The 20079-nt window shown below is 45.3% G+C and overlaps 1 protein-coding gene across 1 annotated transcript; it reads right to left on the bottom strand.

Moving 5' to 3' along the window:
• Positions 1-1172: 1172 nt before the first annotated feature.
• Positions 1173-15478, bottom strand: LOC129339478 (vomeronasal type-2 receptor 26-like). Its single transcript, XM_054994059.1, has 7 exons — positions 15358-15478; positions 13111-13282; positions 12357-12648; positions 9790-10641; positions 6954-7181; positions 5621-5747; positions 1173-2083 (listed from the first exon to the last, which is right to left on the bottom strand). The coding sequence occupies exons 1-7, from the start codon at positions 15476-15478 to the stop codon at positions 1173-1175; spliced, it is 2703 nt and encodes a 900-aa protein (XP_054850034.1).
• Between the last annotated feature and the right edge of the window lie 4601 nt (positions 15479-20079).

Consider the following 20079-nt stretch of genomic DNA (forward strand, 5'->3'; position numbering starts at 1 on the left):
ATTCCCATGCAATTCTGTTACCAGAGACAATTTTTTTACGTAAAGGTGTGCATTTTAATTTAATTTTTTTAATCAATTGCATGGTGTAAATATGACAGTAAGTAGACTAAGAAAGCAACAAGAAAATAGATGAAATAAAAACACTCAAAACAACACACACAAGCAAAATTAAATGAAAAAGTACTTATTTGAATATCCTGATGAAACCACCAAGAAAGACAATATTATGGAAGAGAGATATGAAGGTGGCCTTTAACTGAACGCCTAGGGTCAAAGCCGGGGAAACCATCCTTTTCACAAGAAGAGCAGGGCCATGACATGTTCAGGTGTCAAACTAAGCAGAGATGAGCTAACCATTTGCTCAACTGTCATCCCAGGATGGAGGGATGACTGTTTTTGTAACTTTTGATGGGAAAATAAAGCCACAGATGACATGCACAACATACATGGGCAGGCAGGCTGGCATGGCAACCCCAAAAGGAATGTTTCTCCAACTCAGGATTGGGAAGGGGAATCCACCCCCTCAGGAAAAGAGCTTAAACAAATTTTTATGCTCTTTGGCTGGGGGTGTCCCTCCTGAGCCAAAGGGGATAGGGGGATCTTGCTTCTATTTCCTGATGCTGTGGGGAGATGCTCACCCATCCCAGGGATGGTTTGGAATGCCAGGTAACATCAGTAACCCTCAGGTTAATTTAGCTAGAATGTGTCCTTCCTCTTTATTAGCTGCCTAACCTTTGGGTCATGATATTCCCTTCCTTGAATTCTCTGTGCTCTGCTGCCGTTTGGTGGTAGCAGGAACTGAAGGAGATATAGCCAAAGGGAGAGGGAAGTGTGGAGTTTGCTCTTGTGCATGCAGCAAGCTCACACAGACTGGAGTTGCTGTGCAGAGGAAGGCAATGGCAAACCACCTCTGCTCATCTCTTGCTTTGAAATGCCATGGTCATGGGATCACTGTGAATTGATTGCAACTTGATGGCCAACAGTTATGATTATGATTGCATCTGGACATCTGTTTCCAGAGGTAAGGCTTATATATAGAATGGAGCTTCTCATGGCGTCTATGTTACTGCTCTTCCCTCACATGGATGGCATGGCTCATGTTGTTAAATGTGGGGTCTTGTATCCAAACTCTACTCTTTGTAGGCATTATCAGGTAGGAGATCTCATTCCACTTACAGAGATAAATTAGCTTTCCTCACTAGGTTTTCCCTATTGTTCAGGTTTGGCTTCAGAATAATAATGTAACATTTGGGAGAAAAAATACAGCTCAGCAGCCCAGCACTCGAAGTTAAGATAGAGAAGATCTCCACAGCTACCATGTACTTTCCCTTGGTGCTCAAATAAGTTGGAACAAAGGATAACCAAACACTACAAAACACCAACATGCTGAAAGTGATCAACTTGGCTTCATTGAAACTGTCAGGTAGCTTCCTGGCAAAGAAAGCCACAGTGAAGCTCAAAATGGCCAGGAAGCCCATGTAGCCCAAGATACAGTAAAACATGATCGCAGACCCCTCATTGCATTCCAGTATGATTTCTTTAGTCATTGAATACATGTCATCATCTGGGAATGGAGGAGAGGTTGCCAGCCACACAGCGCAAATGCCCGTTTGGATAAGGGAGCAGGAAAGAACAATGAAGGCGGCCATTCTTTTCCCCACCCACTTCCTCATCCTGCTTCCCGGTTTGGTAGCCGTGAAAGCCAGAATCACAGTGAGTGTCTTTCCCAAGACACAAGAAACTGCTACTGAGAAAATGATGCCAAAGGCAGTTTGTCGGAGGACACAGGCCACTTTGTCAGGTTGGCCAATGAACAGCAAAGCACAAAGGAAGCAGAGCAGGATGGAGATGAGGAGAGTGTAGGTGAGGTTCCGGTTGTTGGCTTTGACAATAGGAGTGTTGTGGTGCTTCATAAATATTCCTAGTACCAGACATGTGCTCAAAGAAAATAAAATAATAACAATGGCTAAACTGATCCCTAAAGGTTCTTCAAAGGATAAAAAGTGCAGAGCTTTAGGAACGCATACGTCTTTCTCCTTGTGTGGATAATGACCATATGGGCATTGAAAGCATTCAGCCATATCTGAAAAAAGAGAAAAGCCATGCCATGCTTTAAGTCGCTTGGAATACATACCTAAATGGAAAATGTATTACAGTAGACATATAAACATTCATCTCACACTGCTTTAAAATATTAATGTTCTAACCTCAGGGATGCATGAAGATTCAAAAGAAGAATCGATTTGCAATGGAATGTAAGGTTGTCTGTTTGTGGCATATATTTGCCACCACAGTCGGAATGAAGAGACAGACACCAAAATTGGATCTAAGGGCCACTTTATTAAATAACAACAACTGATAACAACCATTAACTACTGCGGCAAGGGCCAACTAGCGGTACAGGCCAAGCCACGTGGTCTCCCCTGGACCTCCGCCTTGACCTGTCTGGGCGAGCCCCGAAGCCCCAGGCATGAGCCATCCAGTGGATGGCTAAGACCCAGCTAGCCAGCAAATGGATCCCCCCAACTCAAGCTCCCAAGCCTCAGCCATACAGCAGTGAGGAAAGGACTTGCCTTGGGGTTCACCTAGGCAGTCTGCCATGCAGCATGGCAGCCGTCAAAGCAGTACCATCTGCCCCTGGCAGACCCCTCTTCCCCAATTGGAGAAGCGCCTAGGGTGCTCACTGGCCCGCTCCCTATTCCCCCACTGTCTCCTGCCAATGATACCCTAAACAACACCACCCTGCCAATTACCTCAACCCTAGCCATGGTGTAAGGTAGGCAAAAAAAAACCCCACACCCCAGGCCAATCAGGGTGAAAAGAGGAACAAAATCCTACCTGGCCCTGCGTGCAGCGGCCAGCTAATCCTACACCATACTGGGAGAGGAGGGTGGGCCAAGCGCAAAATTCAACTGCGCCAGAGGCAGGCGGAGCTGCCCCAAACGGGCGCTGACTCCGCCCCCTCAGCAAGCTCCCGGATGCCTGGGAACGGCGCCGTCTTTCCTCCTTCCGTGGAGGCAACAAATGGCCCCCGCCAAGCACGGCTGCGCCGGCAGTCGAAGGGGCCACCAAGTCATGAGAAAATAAAGGCTGCAGAATTGGCCGCTGGCTTCAGGAGTATTGTGGGACTTCTAGTGCTGAAATGGGAATTTCACAAAAGCTTGTTGGGTAACTTTGGGCCAGCCATACATTCTCAGCCTAACCTATCTGTCCAGCTCTGCCATGCCTGCTCCACCAGGCCATTGCTCTGCTGTGTTGTACCTGGCCCTTTTCGGAATAAACCCTTCTCCCGCCACCTCAAAGTTGGGGTAGGGGAGTGGGTTTCTCTGCCGTGTTCCTCCTCCTACATGGTTGCATGTGCCTCTCCTCCTGCCATGTCACACCAACACTACTCATCTCTGGCTTCACTGGGAGACATGCCTTTATGCCCCCTCAGTGCTACCTCCTCCCAGTCTCTATACCAACCACCCCATGGGCATGCTATGGCCTTCCCTCCACAAATAACCCTGACCACCTGTTGGCTCCCAGCTCTCCTTCCTTCCCTAGTAGGCTCCGCTGAGCCTTTGGCCTACCATTCAACAGGGACTGGCTTCTCCCCCTGCTCAGGCCCATTCTCAGCCTTGGCATTTCTGTGCTCTGGCCAGCGCCCTCCACCTCTGCGGCTGTCGCTATATGCCTCTCCTGCATGCTCATCCCACCCTTAATGGTATGGGACCTGCATCCTGTTGTGGTGTCAGGTCTGAGAGGTCCAGCTCCTGCCCCTTGGGCAGCATTTCTGGGGCCATCCCTGCCTCAGAAGATGAGTGGCTTGCCCACTTCACCAGATCTGGACTCTTTGGTCATGCTAGCTCAGCTCCCGGCATTGTTCCAGCTGATCAGCAAGCAGGTGGCTCGGTGGCCGTCATTCACAGCATCTCTCGCGTTCCTGCTGCCAGCCCCCTGGGGGCTAGGGTAAGGAGTGTGGTGGAGGTGAGGGGGTGAGTAGTTGCTACGGCAAGTCCTGCATGGGCCTCTGTATCGGACACTGTCTCACAAGATTGTTGTGAGGATAGAATGGAAGATAGAAGAATCCAGTATACTGCTTGAGGTTCCCATTGGGGAAAAAGGTGGGGCATGAAGTTTGTTATATCTAATTTTAATAATAATAACATTTGATTTATATTCTGCCCTTCAGGACAACTTGACATCCAATCAGAGCGGTTTACAAAGTATCTTATTATTATCCTCATGACAATTACCCTGTGAAGTGGCTGGGGCTGAAGAGCTCTGGAAGAGCCATGACTGACCAATGTTACCCAGCTGGCTTCAAGTAGAGGAGTGAAGAATCAAACCCGACTCTCCAGATTAGAGTCCTGCCGCTCATAACCACTACACCAAACTGGTTCTTTTGATGACAACAAAAAAGGATTGACGCGTTTGCTGTTGCATCATCTGGAAATGCTGCAGCTTTTGGCAGGAGGCAGAACTGCTTATTAAGTATTCAAACTATAGACTTTACTAGTACTGCTATAAGTATGAGAGGCTATTGACTTTACTATAGGTTTTGACACCTTCTATCTGCTTGTATTTACTGGATCTTTATATGCATTGTTGTTTTAATGTGTTTTTATTCTGTAATTTATATTATGTTTTATGTAATGTTTGATATTGTAACTTTCCCTGAGCCTGCTTGCAGGGAGGATGGGCTATAAATTGAACAAAATAAATAAATAAATTACTACTTTTGCTGTGAATATGATCCTACAGGGGAGTTCCTATGTTGTTTAATGTGTCAATCTTAGAATTACTTATGTTCTGTTTCAGCATTTCTTAAACTCTGTATCGGTTTTCTGCTGGTTTAAATCTCTGTAAATTTGCACGAATATACCATGTTACATGTTTATTTAAATGTCTTTGGAATTGACTATCCTGACTCACACTGTTTAACCCTCCTTCAGTCTCAGTGAGAAAGATGGACCATAAATAAGGTGAATATTTATATATATATATATAATAAAACTATTTTTATGTATTAAAATAGTTTTATTTTAATATTATATCAAAATATTATATTAAAATATAAAAATATTAAACATTGTAAACTTCATGAGATAGGGGGTTGGCAAGAGGAGTGAGCCCTAGTAGGGAATAAGACTTTTGGTAGGTGATGAATGAAAAGAAGTTGTAGATCTCTTAGAGTCACATTCCAATTAGGGATAGCCACAACATGTGCAGAAGATGTTGGACCTGATTCTAGTTACAGCCACGTTGAGGAACGGAATGGAAGGAACTATCAAGCAGGTAATTAGAAGGGGCGTCAAATGCTATTGCCAGCTGTGACTAGTGCAGGACAGCAACAGATGTGAAATCCCTTCCAGTAGCAGGAAGGTGGACAGACAGATGTGAAAAGGATAGGGTGGCAAAGTCAGCTATTAGTCTATATTGAACATGATAGCTAAATGTAAGTTCAAGGTTTATACACTGTATGTCACTGAACATCATTTGCATAATGACAGTAGTAGGACAGGGTATTGGTTTCATGTCCTACTTGTGGCCTTCACAAAGGCGTTAGCAGAACTCTATGGGAAATGGCATCTCAGAGTTACAGCCAGGCTGGTTAAGAACACACTCCAACTCTCACCCTTCTGATTAGATATCTTTCCTTCAGGACATGGAATGCAATCATAGCAACAGAATGGCTTGCCCTCTTTCACATACTCCCTGTATCCAGGATGGCAGGTGTCACTACACAGAGAAAAAGGTTGTACCTAAGCCAACAGTGGAAAATGAAAACTTTACTATTCAGTACAAGAAGTCTTGGAAAACTTAAAATTCAGGAGAAAACATAGCATGCAATAAAATGGCCCTACTTTCCTAATTATCTTGGCCATCAGGATTGAATCATTTAGCTATATGATAAAATCTAGAAACCAAGATAGTAGCCCTAGATCCCATACATTTATATGATGCCCTGCCCTTGTTTAAACCACATTCTGTGATTATTGTGACAGGGTATTGTGTGAGAAAACTAGAGTTGACAAGACCGTTCATTGCAGTTCACAATAAAGAATTTATCCACAAACAATTTGTCATAGGAGATAATCTCACCTTCATATGCAATCTAAAATAATGGTTATAACAAAATGCACTGTCTATGTTTTTTATCTTTAATGCTTACCATCAAACAAACCATGTGTACACACTGCTTGTTATTACAAGCAGAGTTGGTGTGGAGAGGCTAATCTTCTACAGAAAAGATACGATTGTACACATCTATCCCATGTTCAATGTCTTTTTGAAAGAGGGATATTTTCTATTGACATGTAAACAGAAGATATATAGAAATTCAACCAGATTTTTCAGTAAATTTGGCCCAGTTCTCTTCCTTGATGCAATATATATTTCTTTGAGTTCAATATGGTTTATTTCCATCTCCTGTGCATAGGGCAAGATGTTATGCATTTAATACACCTACATCTATAAAAACAAGGTTGAACTTTCTTTTAAAGGCATCCAACAATGAATACCCTAGTATACCTATATGAAACCTGATTAAGTTATGGACCTTTTGTGAGAGACCATGGCTTAGCGGTAGAGAATTTATTTTCTATGTAGAAAGTTCCTGGCTTGTTCCCTGGTACCTCTCATTTAAAAGTCTCTGGTAATAAGTGTCGTCAAAGATCTGTTTCTACCTGAGCCCAAATAGAAGTGCTACCAGACAGACAATGCTGAGGTGGTTTGATCAGTGCTCTAACTTGGCATAAGGCAGCTTCATAAATGTTCAAGTGTTTCATCATCCTTTGAAGACCACCTGATGTTTTAACCCACTTTCCTGTTCAAGGAACAAAGGTATTTATCCTCTACAGTACATGCTTTCATTGATGCAATGGCTTTATCCTCCAGACTCTTTATTAGTGTTTCTATGCTCACTCACCACTAAGACATTTCTTAAAATACCTGCATCAACATCCTACCTGGTTAAACCAGCTGTGCCATACAATGCCATTCTTATTTATGGAGAATGCTTGATCTGGAGGACTTTGAACATTCATTCTTCCAACTTTCACCTTAGCAAAGGATTGATTTGGGAATGTGACCCAGTTTATAACATCAAGTCCTTCTACCAATACACCATTCTGGTCAAGGGAAACCTTGTCCCCAGCACTGTTGTTAAAAGAGATCCTTTTCAGAAAGTGGTGGAGCTAAATCAATAAGAAATGGGCAATTGTTCAGCAAAAGATTCGATCTGACAACATGGAGTTGACTCTAACATTCTGAGACATAAATATCTGCCTGTGACTAATATAGTTTACATTTTACCCATTCCAAGTATCAAATGTTAGCTTGATTGTAGGAGCAGGCAACTTTTTTGCTTGTACAGCTTGGGAGAGGGAAGGGTGCAAGGAAATCCTAGAAGCTAAGGTATCAATAAGTTCATCCAATGGTTCCTCCCCTTCCACAATTGTTCTCCGCTCCAAAAATCACTCCTATAAGTGAAAAAAATGCAATGTGCTCACAGAAGAAGGATGAGGCAAAAGAAGTATTAGATCTCTCAGTGAAGAATCTTTCATATCCTCTAAAGGTAGTCTCAGTAGAACCAAATTGTGTGTGGATCTGCTCATGAATGTGTAAAATGGGTATGGGATTTTTTTTTAATGGAATAAGAACTTATGAATGAAGGTAGATTGAATTTATTTCTTGGCTTTTTCTTATGGTAGTCCTTCTGGTGCCCTGACCTGGATAGCCCAGATGAGCCTGATGTCATCAGATCTCAGAAACTAAGCAGGGTCAGCCTTGGTTAGTAATTAAATAGGAGACCTCCAATGAACACCAAGGTTGCAGAGGAAGCAATGGCAAACCACCTCTGTTAGTTTCCTGTCATGAAAACCCCACCAGGGGTTACCATAAGTCAGCTATGACTTGAGGGTGCTCTCCAACACATATTCCTCCTGGCACTTGACTTTTATTTCCTATCCCCAGTTCTCTTAATTTGCTGCCCAACATTCTTAATCTTAATATGAATAAGGCGATTGTGTCGGACTCAGCTTCAAATCCTGGGATTGCCGGGTAGTAAAGAGCAGAGGATGATTGGCATGTACTTTGTGGCTAGCCTGAAATGACGGTTGGTGATGGAATGTTGAGGTGACAGTTGGTGCTACCAGAGAGAGGGGTTGACAGTTGGGGTAAAGTGAAGAGTGAAGGGAAGGGAAGGGAAGGGAAGATGTACCCTTGCAAGAGAAATCATAACATTTATGAAACACTTTTAGTCCTTGAACTAAAGTGGGACAAACAGCACTAACTTCTGTGTAGACACAAGTGACCTGGGAATTGTAGTAGGCCAAGGAAGTGGGTAGAAAGGAGTCTTCCCATTGGCACCAGGAACCGGGTTATAGCTGGTGTATAACTATAATACCTGCCCAGTATCTTAAAAGGGTTTTGACTCAGTGAAGTACCCTGAGGACTGCGGAAAAATGAAAGGTGTGTTGTGCAGGTGTTAAACTTGGAGCACCTAACTTGTGAAGGAGTGCCAACATCAGAAAGAACTCACTTTAACATCTTTAAGTCTGATAACACCAACATCTCTCATACAACCCAGCAACTTAAGAACCACTACCAAGTGTTTTGTGACTCACAACAGAGAAGTATTCAGTTCAAAAAACTCTAAGTTATTTCAGTTTTAAACACCTGCCTACATGCCTTCTTATTTTACCTACTTGTAAATAAACCTTCTGTTTCATTTTGAATCTCCCTAAGCCTTGTGTGCCAGTTCCTTTCAAAGGGATGGGCAAACCCCTGATCTTTTCCCTACTTAGACTTGGCTGGATAACTATAACACTCATATGGTTCTTAGGGATGGGACAAGAAAGAAGGTTGAAGCTAAACCTCAACCATGCTACTAAAGGCTTCCCAGCCCAGTATTCAGCTTCATATGTTTGGTGAGGTGAAGTTTTACCTCAAGGTAGAGGAAGGTCAGCCCAAGCCTGAGTTAGATGAGGGTTTGTGTGACAGTGATAATTCTGGCTTCCCCATTTCTTATCATATGGCTCTGAATCCACAGGATATACTATCATTTAATTGGGGCTCAGTTGGTGCCAGGTGTGGAAAGGTAAACAACCACTGCCCTTCATGATTACAGAATGAACAAAGGAAGGGCAATCCAAGACAGATTAGATGGAATTGTTTTTGCCTGCAGAATGCCTTCCAAAAGATCAGCAGTGGTCTATTGATATCTTCACAAATGGTTGTAATGAAGGTCAGGACAAGTTTCTCACCACCTGGAATAACTTCACCAGACAACTGCTTCTAGATGCAATATTGGCAGAAAGGTCTTGTTGCCAGAAATGGAATCTATTATCACTTTTAGAAAATGATTTTTTTACAGAGTACTGTATATGTCCTTTTCCTTGCAGCTTTTAGCTTCTTTGGGTCATGCATCTCTTTCCCCCTTCTTCATAATCAATGTGCATGTGTGCCTTGATAATACGTTGAAATATCTCTTATATTGTTATATATATACACAATTCCATCCTGATTATTTTTGTGCTGTCATTAGAGGAAAATTCTCCCAGTCCTATTTTATACTAACACAGCCTAGTCTTATAACCACAGAGCTGGCCCTCTATCCAGGCTCATCCTTGTTTGCCTGGTTTAGGGGTCATTGGCTCTGATCTTACCATGTTTCCATCCTTGCTGGATCATGAAGTTGATTCACACATTACCACCACTAGCAACATCCGCACTGGAATAGCTCTCATACTGCTACAGAACAATCAGATTATCTAGTACACATTAGAATATTAAGGCCATTACCTGCCATGGCTGTTGCTTCTGAAACTTCCTTTTCTTTCCCTGCACCATTCCTGTGTTTTCTGATAAATACATGGCTTGCAAAGCATGGGCCACAGCATACACAGCGTTGTAGATGCTGTAGCTGTGCCCAGTCATACTCATTTCAAATATAGCTCCAGGCAGGTCTTCTAGTCTCTCCTCTCCAGTGCAGATATTCTCATATGAATTGCCCAGATTTGAATTTGGAAACACACAGTCAAATGCCTGCTCCCAGAAGTCCTTGATAAAGCCATCATCTTTTGAGATGGAAGGGTTTCTGTTCTGAATAAAGTGGCGGAATCCCTTCACATCATAAGAATGAATTGCAAAGGACAGAGCACCATGAATGAACTGAATGTCCAAACTCCTTAGCAGGTTCAATGATGTGAATTCCATCTGGGCTGTCAGAATCCACACTTTGCCTTTTGGATTTTGTGCCTGGTTTTCTGTTGCGGGTAGATATAGCAAACATCTCAGAATTAACATGGAATTTGTTTCTCCACAGAAGACCAAAGCAGTGGCTGTGCTGTTGAAAACTTTATCATAGAGCTGCAACCTCCATTCTTCAGTCTCTATGAGGTCATCAAAATTTAAATTGGGATACATGTCTATGAAGGCAAAGCAGATGCCACTCTGGGAAAACACTGAATGCATGGTTTGCAGAAATTTTTCTCCGTTTTCTTTATTGTCAGCAATGAATCCAATCCATGTCCACTTGAAATGGAGAAGTAATTGGAGAATCCCTGTGTACTGAATGGTTTGGCTTGGAACCATCTGGTAGAAGGAAGGCACTTGCATGTTATCCATCATCACTGGAGCAAAGCCATACAAGACCTAAAATTACAGTTGGAATGGAATTAGAAAGAAAGAGCTTCAGAATGAAACTGCTTTGTCTGTTCAAGAACATGTGTGCATAATCATTTGTAGACTCATATAATCATAATCTCTGATTTGGATCCAATGATTCTGTCTCACTGACTTTGCAGATGAGAAGGAGAAGGAACCTTCTTCAAGACGAAGAGTCTGTGCACTAGAGGAACCCTCTCCAGTGGAACAGTACTTTTCCTACTGTCCCCCAATAACAGTGGAAAGCTTCATTTGATACTTTTAAAGGGTCTCCCATTCCTATAATTCTATATCTATATCTTATAAATTCTTCTTCTTCAAGTCATTCTGTTTTATTAGTTTACAAGAAAGTTTGATGAATTTGATAACAGATTGGATTATAAATCCAAGTAGTAGACATATCAAATTGGAGACAGTGGATGTCAAAGAAGGCATCCATAATTACTTATGTATTAAGAAATCATGGCAACCCATTCATAAACAGGATGGGACCCACATATGAAGAGATGGACCGCTTAAAATGTGGGTTCTGATCTCTCCACTGGTGTCCCCAATAAAAGCTCACTACAACACAGCCACAAGAAATATGAATCAATGGTTGATAAGAAAGGAAATGTAAAAATTTGGCAAGCTCAAGCTAAAAATGTCCCATGGCTGATATCTCATCAAATAGGATCAAGATTAAAGGAACAAAATATTTAAAAGGCAGTAGGTTGAGAGAAAAAACAGAATTTGACTTATTAATATCTGGAGATCTGAAGCATCGCCTAGGGAAAATCTATAAAATTTTACTGCAATACCACACAGAAATGGAACATATAAAAACCTGTATGATAAAATGGATGGAAAATTTCAGAGAAAGTATTTCAATGACCTATGGGAAGATTTATAGACTAAGGACATAACATTTACAGGCTGTCGGTTACTAAGAGAGAATTATTACAAAATGTTCTTTAGATGGTACACTACCCCCAAAGACATTGTGAGAATGAGTAATGTTTATAGTGGACATTTTTGGAAATATCAAAGCATGGATGCAACATTATACCATATGTGGTGGACCTGAAAGAGAATGCAAAAATGTTGGATAAAGATACATGAAGAGATGCAGAAGATTCTCAGACTCAGATTTGAGCTAAATCCAAAAAACATGCACTTAAACATCCTACCAAAAGAACAGGGAGACCTTTTCCATTACATGGTGACAACAGCAAGAGTATTATATGCAGCAAAATAGAAAACAGATATATGTCCTGATGTGTCAGAGTGGATAGATAAGACTTATGAATATGCATCAATAGCCAAATTAAGTATTTAGCTACATAACAGACCAAAGATGTTACCCGGACATTGTAGGATACTGACATTTATAGAGGCTCCAATGCTGTTTCAGTAATATGTGCGTCCAACATCATTGTTAATACTGTAAGACTTAAAGGGCAGAAAGAAAGTTAAGGACTTTTAAGAGAAAGAGGGGACATGCTCTTGTAGATATCAACATGCATAAATGTAAAAGAAGGAAATATTTTTACTCAGGTATAAAAATGCATAACAACAGTGATTTCTCTTGTTTGTATTCATACAAAAGATAAGATCTGATTCACTGCATGAAATGCACCCATATGTATCCATACCAGACAGTCACAGCTAAAAAAAGGATGTGGATTTCTATACACATACACACACATGCACATACAACCTACCTGTGGAATATTATAGGTGCTCAAAACATTTGCTATCTGGTAGGAGGTTTCAGAAAAAAGTCCCCCAATGACTGTAATTAGATGGTCTTGCCTATCACACTTATAGTTGGGGACAAATTTATTCTTCGTGGAAATAAGTTGCATTGTGACATAATAAGTCCATCTGGCATTCACATAGCTGTCGTAGACATGGAATCCCAAAGTGACATTAGGTAAAATCTGGGGATTTTCATTAATCTCCTTTATAGCAAATTCCAAAGCCAAGACATGCTGGTAATGCGTCATCATGAAACTACAATGAGAATGGTATTTTTCTTGTCACAAACACATTTGTGTAAAATTGTTGCCATTGTTGTGCATCTTCCTTATACTACTGCTGCTGCTGCTACTACAACAATATGTACTATTACTATTATTATTATTTCTTTTATTACTGTTTTCTGAAGCTGAATCTAATAAGACACATGTCTTTTTTCACACCCTGAAATCCTTGTGCTATTTCAGAGCCTAATTGTTCTGTGATTCTCTAGTACGTCCAAAGGGTCAAAGGATTTCTGAGTTAGGGCCATGGTTGTGAAGGTCCAGATTGGCATCTTGTCTGTTTGAGAAGCATCCTTAAGGAAGGGAATTGGGAGGCATAATTTGAAGGAAAAGTTACAGTATGCTTTCTTATAGCTTAGGTCTGCAAGTATAAATGGCCTGCTAGTAAATACAAATTTGATTATATTATAGGGAAGAAGAAAAAAAACATTACTTGGGATCTTCATATAGACTTTGAGATGGTCTTTCAGAGAAAGTCATGGGAAGAAAGAAGAAATGGATCTGAGAAGTAATGCCACCAAAGATGAGGTCTGCTGACTGAAGATACTTGTGAAGAATAGGAAGGAGATCCCATACTCTGCATTTAACAGCACGAGCTTTGTATCCTATGTGAGATAGAATTAGCAGAAACATTAGCATTCCTATCACACGTGCAAATCTCATTGCATGCATCTGAAGCCTGTTATAGTTCGTAAGAGCCTCCAGGAAGACAACAGTCTAATTTCAGCAACTGTTCACACCCAGTGACCCTTGTGCCATGCCCTGAAGATGGCAAAACATTGGGGATATACTTATACAATCCTTCACAATCGTTATCATTTTGTCATTGCTGTTATTGGTTACTGGAGTGGCCAGCAGAAATAATGACTGTCTACTTGACAATTACAGGGTATTCATCTTAAATGCGTGTATTCTCTGAAGCATTAAGGAATAAGAATAACCCATCTGTCTAAAGGTTTCCCCACTGGGAGATGATGCTACACAGTGACAAAATGACACTAGCATTAAAGGTCTTGGTTTGGAGCCAGTGAAAATGTAAAAGTTTTGGACTGGACTGGGCTGGGCTGGGCTACCACAGCTTACTCTGCATGCACAGAAATGCCCCGTGTAGCCCAGGAATATAATACCATTCTACTACCATCACATTCATTAGACCAAGGGTTCTCAACTTTTTTCAGCCTGTGGGATTGGGCACATTTGGAATTCTGACAAAAATAGCAGGCACAACCACAAAATATCAGGGACTGAGGTTATCCATAACTCTGTCATCGTCCTCAACATTTCAAACAGAACCTCAGTTTAACAAGAAGTCTTCTAAAATTAACATATTGTTGCAAATATTTCCTTACATACATACAAAATTAGTGTGCTTATTGAGCTAGGTAAGAAACCCTCTTCTGGAAGCATGTATTTTTACTTCACTGAAATCTAATGCTTTTATGCCAAAGAAAAAGGGGGTGAAATATTGTTTTGCATAAAGTACTTTACAGAAGCCAGTGTCTTCCTCTTCAACAGAACGGAGTCTGAATAACTACTAACTACAACCCTGCACAGACAGACAGAGCAATCCTAAACAGAGTTACTTCAGTCTAAGCCCATTGATAATCCCATTGAGTTTCTCCTAAACAGGGTCCCAAGTAGACATGGGAACGAACAGCATTACGAACGGAAAAAAAACCCACAAACAGGCTGCTTGGCTGCTCGCAAACAGGCTGTTCATGATGCACCACTCCAGCCAAACAGGCGGTCGGCGCAAACCTTGTTCATTGTGCTTGGCACCATTCGGGAAGCTAGTCACTCAGGCGCCTTCAATCAATTGCCTTGGCAATGGAGGGGGGGACTGCCTGAACTCTGTCTGCACTCTCTCTATCGTCCCGGACACCCCAATCAAAGCCCAACTTAGCTTGATGGGCAGGTCTTCCTTCCAAGCGTGGAGCTGCAAATCGATTACAATTGGTAACATGGGAGTAGACACCGGGGGGGGGGAGGGGGGTGTTCTGTGGCCATGGGAACTCCAATCTCATTCCTGCAAATTCTGTTAGGCAGTTCTGACTGCCAACCACAGGCCTCCTGTGTTTCTCTATGAGTCCTCAGCTTATAAAAGGGCACTGTGCTTCCAGCTCTGGTTTCACTTTCAGCAAGCAGTGGAGTGCGACAGAGCTCTTAATAGCATTTGGGAGGAGAGAGTGGGAGAGTGCATTGGAGCTGGGTTTTTTTCTGTGTGTGGTGGGTGGGATAGGGAGCTATCCCCTCTGGTTCCAGGGCTGCTGCCAGGCCCTGGGGCCAAGCTCAGTGGGCCCTTGGCTGAGGGCTCACATTATTATCAGTGCCTGATCTGATCAGGCTTCTGGGAGTGCTGCTGGGCTAGGGCTCTACCCCCTCCCTCTGGTTCCAGGGCTGCTGCCAGGCCCTGGGGCCAAGCTCAGTGGGCATCTTGGCTGAGCGCTCACCCTGATAATCAGTGCCTGATCTGGTCAAGTCTCTGGTAGTGCTTCTAGGCTAGGGCTCTAGCCCCAGCCTCTGGTTCCATGGCTGCTGCCAGGCCCTGGGGCCAAGCTCAGTGGGCACCTCAGCTGAGGGCTCACATTACTATCAGTTCCTGATCTGATCACACAACTTGCCTTGCCCATCCTGTCCGGTCTGCGACAGCAGGAGTATGGGTGATGTCAGCTGTCTCCACCTTTGGGCACGGGGGAATACAACACGTTGGCCGCAATCTCTGGATCTTCCTGGTCCAGCTCTGCGATGCGATTGTGACAAGCAATCCGTTGTGCTCCTCTGCCCGGCAAGGTCCTGCACATTCCCGCTTTCGACCACGTTCCCTCTTTTGACCTCTCCCTCTCTGGAACCCTCCAGCCCCTCCCATCCTCTCCTTTCCTGCCTACCCTGTTCTTTCCACAAAGGCAGGAAAGTGGGTGCTGCCGGCGACAGCCTCCACTGTGACACAGAAGGGGCAGGAGAGCCTATGCTGGAGCAGTCTACGCAATGCAATACGTTGGATGTAGGGGTCCTCCTTGATCTCCTCTCCCCGTCAAGCTCCCCCTCCCTCAGTGAAAACGACCCTCTCTGGAACCACTCCGACTCTCCCCAATGACCTCTCCCCAATGACCTCTCCCCAATGACCCACCATCCCACCCTTTCCACGAAGGCAGCCTCCACTGCGATACAGGAGGGGCGGGAGAGCCTATTCCGCAGCAGTCTGTGCAATCTGACACGTTGGATGTAGGGGTCCTCCTGGTCCTCCTCTCCCCGTCAAACTCCCCCTTCCTCGATGAAAACAACCGTCTCTAGAACCACTCCAACCCTCCTGTCCTGCCCATCCCCATTCCATCCTTTCCGCGAAGGCGGGAAGGTGGGTGAGGTTCGCTGCACCCGCTTTTCACCATGAGAGACAGCTTGCATACTGTTGCACATAAAATTGTACAATGTGGTGGCCCCTGTCAACAGCAGCGGCTGTCCCCTCTGGGCAGGGGGGAACGGGTACTGCCAAGACCAGTCACGTCCTTTCCGCGAAGGCAGGAAGGAAGGTGATGATGGTGACAGCCTCCACTGCAACACAGGAGGGGCAGGCAAACCTCTCCAGCAGAAGTGTGCGCAATACATCACGGTGGATGTTGTGGTCCTCCTGGTCCTGCTGTGCAATACAGCCATTAAGGTAATCTTTTCCTTGTTGAGCTCAAGGTCCCTCTTTGAACCTCGCCCTCTCTGGAACCATCCCAACCCTTCCCATCGACCTCTCCTCTAGTCCTGTGATCATCCCATCCTTTCCACATAGGCAGGAAGGTGGGTGATGCTGGTGGTAGCCTACATCACTTATTTGAGGTTCCGTTCCTGCCTGCACAGGAAAGGTGTCTCTGAGTAGTGTGGACTGCTCAATCTCCAGTTCCTGGGGGTGCTGGTCCCTCTTTCAACCTCTCCCTGTCTGGAACCATTTTGACCATTCATAGTTTTGGCCATGAGGGGCAGCTCAGAAGCAGTTGCTGTCCCTTCTGAGCAGGGGAGAACGGGTTCCGTGCCACGACTCCCATCCTTTCCGCAAAAGCAGGAGTGTGGGTGATGACAGCTGTCTCCACCTTTGGGCATGGGGGAATACAACACTTTGGCTGCCATGTTTAGGCCTTCCTGGTCCAGCTCAGCAATGCAGCTGTGACAAGCAACCTGTAGTGCTCCTCTGCCCAGCAAGGTCGTGCATGTTCCCTCTTTCGACCACGTTCCTTCTTTCGACCTCTCCCTCTCTGGAACCCTCCGGCCCCTGCCAACCTCTCCTTTCCTGCCAACCCCATTCTTTCCACAAAGACAGGAAGGTGAGTGATGCTGGTGACAGCCTCCACTGCGACACAGGAGGGGCGGACCAGCCTATGCTGCAGCAGTCTGCACAATCTGACACATTGTATGTTGGGGTCCTCCTCATCCTCCTCTCCCCGTCAAGCTCCCCCTCCCTCAATGAAAACAATCCTCTCTGGAACCACTCCGACCCTCCACAACAACCTCTCCTGACCTGTCCATACCACCCTTTCCATGAAGGCCGGAGGATGGGTAGTTAATCAATGAGAAGTATAATAAATATTGTAATGGATTTTTATAGAATACAGTAAAATATAATATAGAATAGAATTTGAATATGCTTAGAATAAGAGTTAGGATATATATTAGGGAAGAATATTAATGAAAATAAGTTGAGCAATATTTTTTTTTTTTTTTAAGGCCGGAGGATGGGTGATGGCTGCTTCTGCCGCTGACAAGATCAGTGGTTTGCAAAGATGAAGGCTCCCAAAACTTTGGATGTTTCCCAGTCCTGCTCCTCAAGGCGGCCAGGAAGTGGTAACCCTCTGTCCCTGTCTCCCCAAAAATTTCACCATCCATCTTCGAACCTCACCCGCTCTTGAACCGCTCCAACCCCTCCAAAGGACATCTCCTCTCCCTCCCGTCCTCTCCATGAAAGCAGGAAGGTGGATGAGGTGAGGTGCCGCTGCTGAGCACATCAGTGGGTTGCTCGGAGGAGGCCTCCCAACTGTCAGGATCTCCCAGCTCCCTCTTTTGACCTCTCCCTCTCTGGAACCAGTCCAACCCTTCCCAATGACCTCTCCTGTCCTGTCCTTCATGTCCTTTCCACAAAGCCAGGATGGTGGGTGATTGTCAGCTCAGCTGCCACCGCTTTTGGCCATGAGGGACAGCTCTGCTGCTGCTGCTCCTGCTGATACTTCCCTGTGTTGCCCTATCTATGGGCTTCTGCTGACCCCTCTGGGTGTGGTGGGGTATAGGTCCCTCCTATCCTTTCCGCGAAGGCAGGAAGGTGGGACATGTCCGCTGCTGCTGCCAGCCCGCGACTCAGTGGCTTCCTTGGCTCATGGCTCTCCAATGAAGGGGTATTCCCAATCCTGCACCATGATGCACCCGGCGGCAACTCATTGTCCTTTCCCCGGCAAGGTCCTGGAAATTCCCTCTTTCAACTTCTCGCTCCCTGGTACTGCTCCAACCCCTCCCAATGACCTCTCCTCTCCTGCCCACCCCATCCTTTCCGTGAAGGTGGGTGATGCCAGCTGCCACCGCTACCCTGCTCTGATGCTGATTGTGGTAGGGAAACACAGCATGGGGGCCCCTATCTATGGGTTCCTGCTGACCCCTCTGGGTGTGGGGGGGAATGAGTCCCTCCCACCCTTTCCGTGAATGCATGAAGGTGGGTGCTGTACTGCTGCCGCTGCTTCTTGACACGAGGGGTGGTTCAAAAGCTTTTGCAGATACAGTTTTGCAGAAAGGTAAGGTGCACCCCCATCCATGGGCACCTGCTGTTGCCCCTGTGTATGGGGGGAATGGGTCCCGCAACTCACTTCCTTTCCATGAAGGCAGGAAGCTGAGTGATGCTGGCGACAGCCTCCACTGTGACACAGAAGGGGCAGACTAGCCTCTCCAGCAGAAGTCTGTGCAATACAACACGGTGGATGTTGGGGTCATCCATCCCGGTCATGCTGCGCAATGTGGCCAGGAAGCCTTTGTCCTTTTCTCCATGTCATCTCCCAACTTTCCCTCTATCGACTCCTCCCAACCACCTCTCCTGTCCTGTCCATCCCATCCTTTCCGTGTAGGCAGGAAGGTGGGTGATGCTGATGGGAGCCTATGCCACTCATTTGACGTGCCCGTCCTACCTGTGCAGGAAAGGTGTCTCAGTGGTGTGTGCACTGCTCTATCACCACTCAGTTCCTGGGGCTGCTGGCCCCTCTTTCAACCTCTCCCTGTCCGGAACCACTCTGCCCCTTCCCAACCTCTCCTGTCCTGCACATCCCACCCTTTCTGTCAAGGCAGGAAGGTGGGTGCTGCCTGGTGCTGCTGGTTTTGGCCAGGAGGGGCAGCTCTGAAGCAGTTGCTGTATGTTCTGAGCGGGGGGAACGGGTCCCACGCCATGACAACCATCCTTTCCGCAAAGGCAGGAAGGTGGGTAATGCGGGGGGCAGCCTACAGCTGCACACATGGGCACCTAACTGTCCCTCATGAGGGAGGGAGGCCATCATCCACCGCCTCAATGGCCAGCATGTGAGCCTCCACTTCTACACATTAGGGGTGGGCCCCACCTCCAACCCTTGGTTCTTTCCTTCCAACATTCCAATGACAGGATAATGCAAATAGTAATGCGATCCACCTGTCTCCCCAATATCCCTGAACACAGTAACAGTATCACCTGTCTATCCAATACAGGTATTCCATGTATCCATCTATCCCTCTATCCTATACACCTATCACATACAGCTATGCACCTGTCTATTGAGAAACCTATCTATCCCATGCACCTAAACATCCAGTGCTCCATGTCCAGCAAGTGTGTTTGTGTGGTGACAGCCTCTGCACCATGTGCGGTGTGTGGACAAGAGCATTGGCTCCAATGCCATAATGTGCCCATCTGGGGGATGTGTGTTGGTGTCTCTGACCCACCGGGGTGTGTGTTTGTGTGTGCAAGGCCTCCACGCTGCCATCATGTCTTGCTGGAGGGTTTTCTTTGCAGACTGTTGCTGGGTCATTTTGTTATGTGGTGAGCGGCTGCAGGCATACTGCCTTGGTGGAAAGTAGCCTCAGGGAGGCCTGGCGGGTGGGCACATGGGGGTTGCCACCGGCCAGCATCCAGACCACCTGCCCCTTACAGGGGAGGGGGCCCACCTTCAGGTCCACCACATGGGGCCAAAGTGAACTGGAGAGGGAGGGTGGCTCCATTTGTATTGAATGGGAGTTTCCTGGCGGTGTCGAATTTGGGAATGTATAACTCCGAGATCCATACTGCAATCTTGACCAAAGTTGGGTGATGGCTGGAGGAGAGCCTACTGCACATTCCCTGTGAATATGGGCTCTCTAAGTGCTAAAGGGGCTGCCCTGACACTGACGAACATCGAACACCGAACACAGTCGGGAATGGGAC

Source organism: Eublepharis macularius, chromosome 12 (assembly GCF_028583425.1).
Source record: "Eublepharis macularius isolate TG4126 chromosome 12, MPM_Emac_v1.0, whole genome shotgun sequence".
In the NCBI taxonomy this organism is placed as follows: Eukaryota; Metazoa; Chordata; class Lepidosauria; order Squamata; family Eublepharidae; genus Eublepharis; species Eublepharis macularius.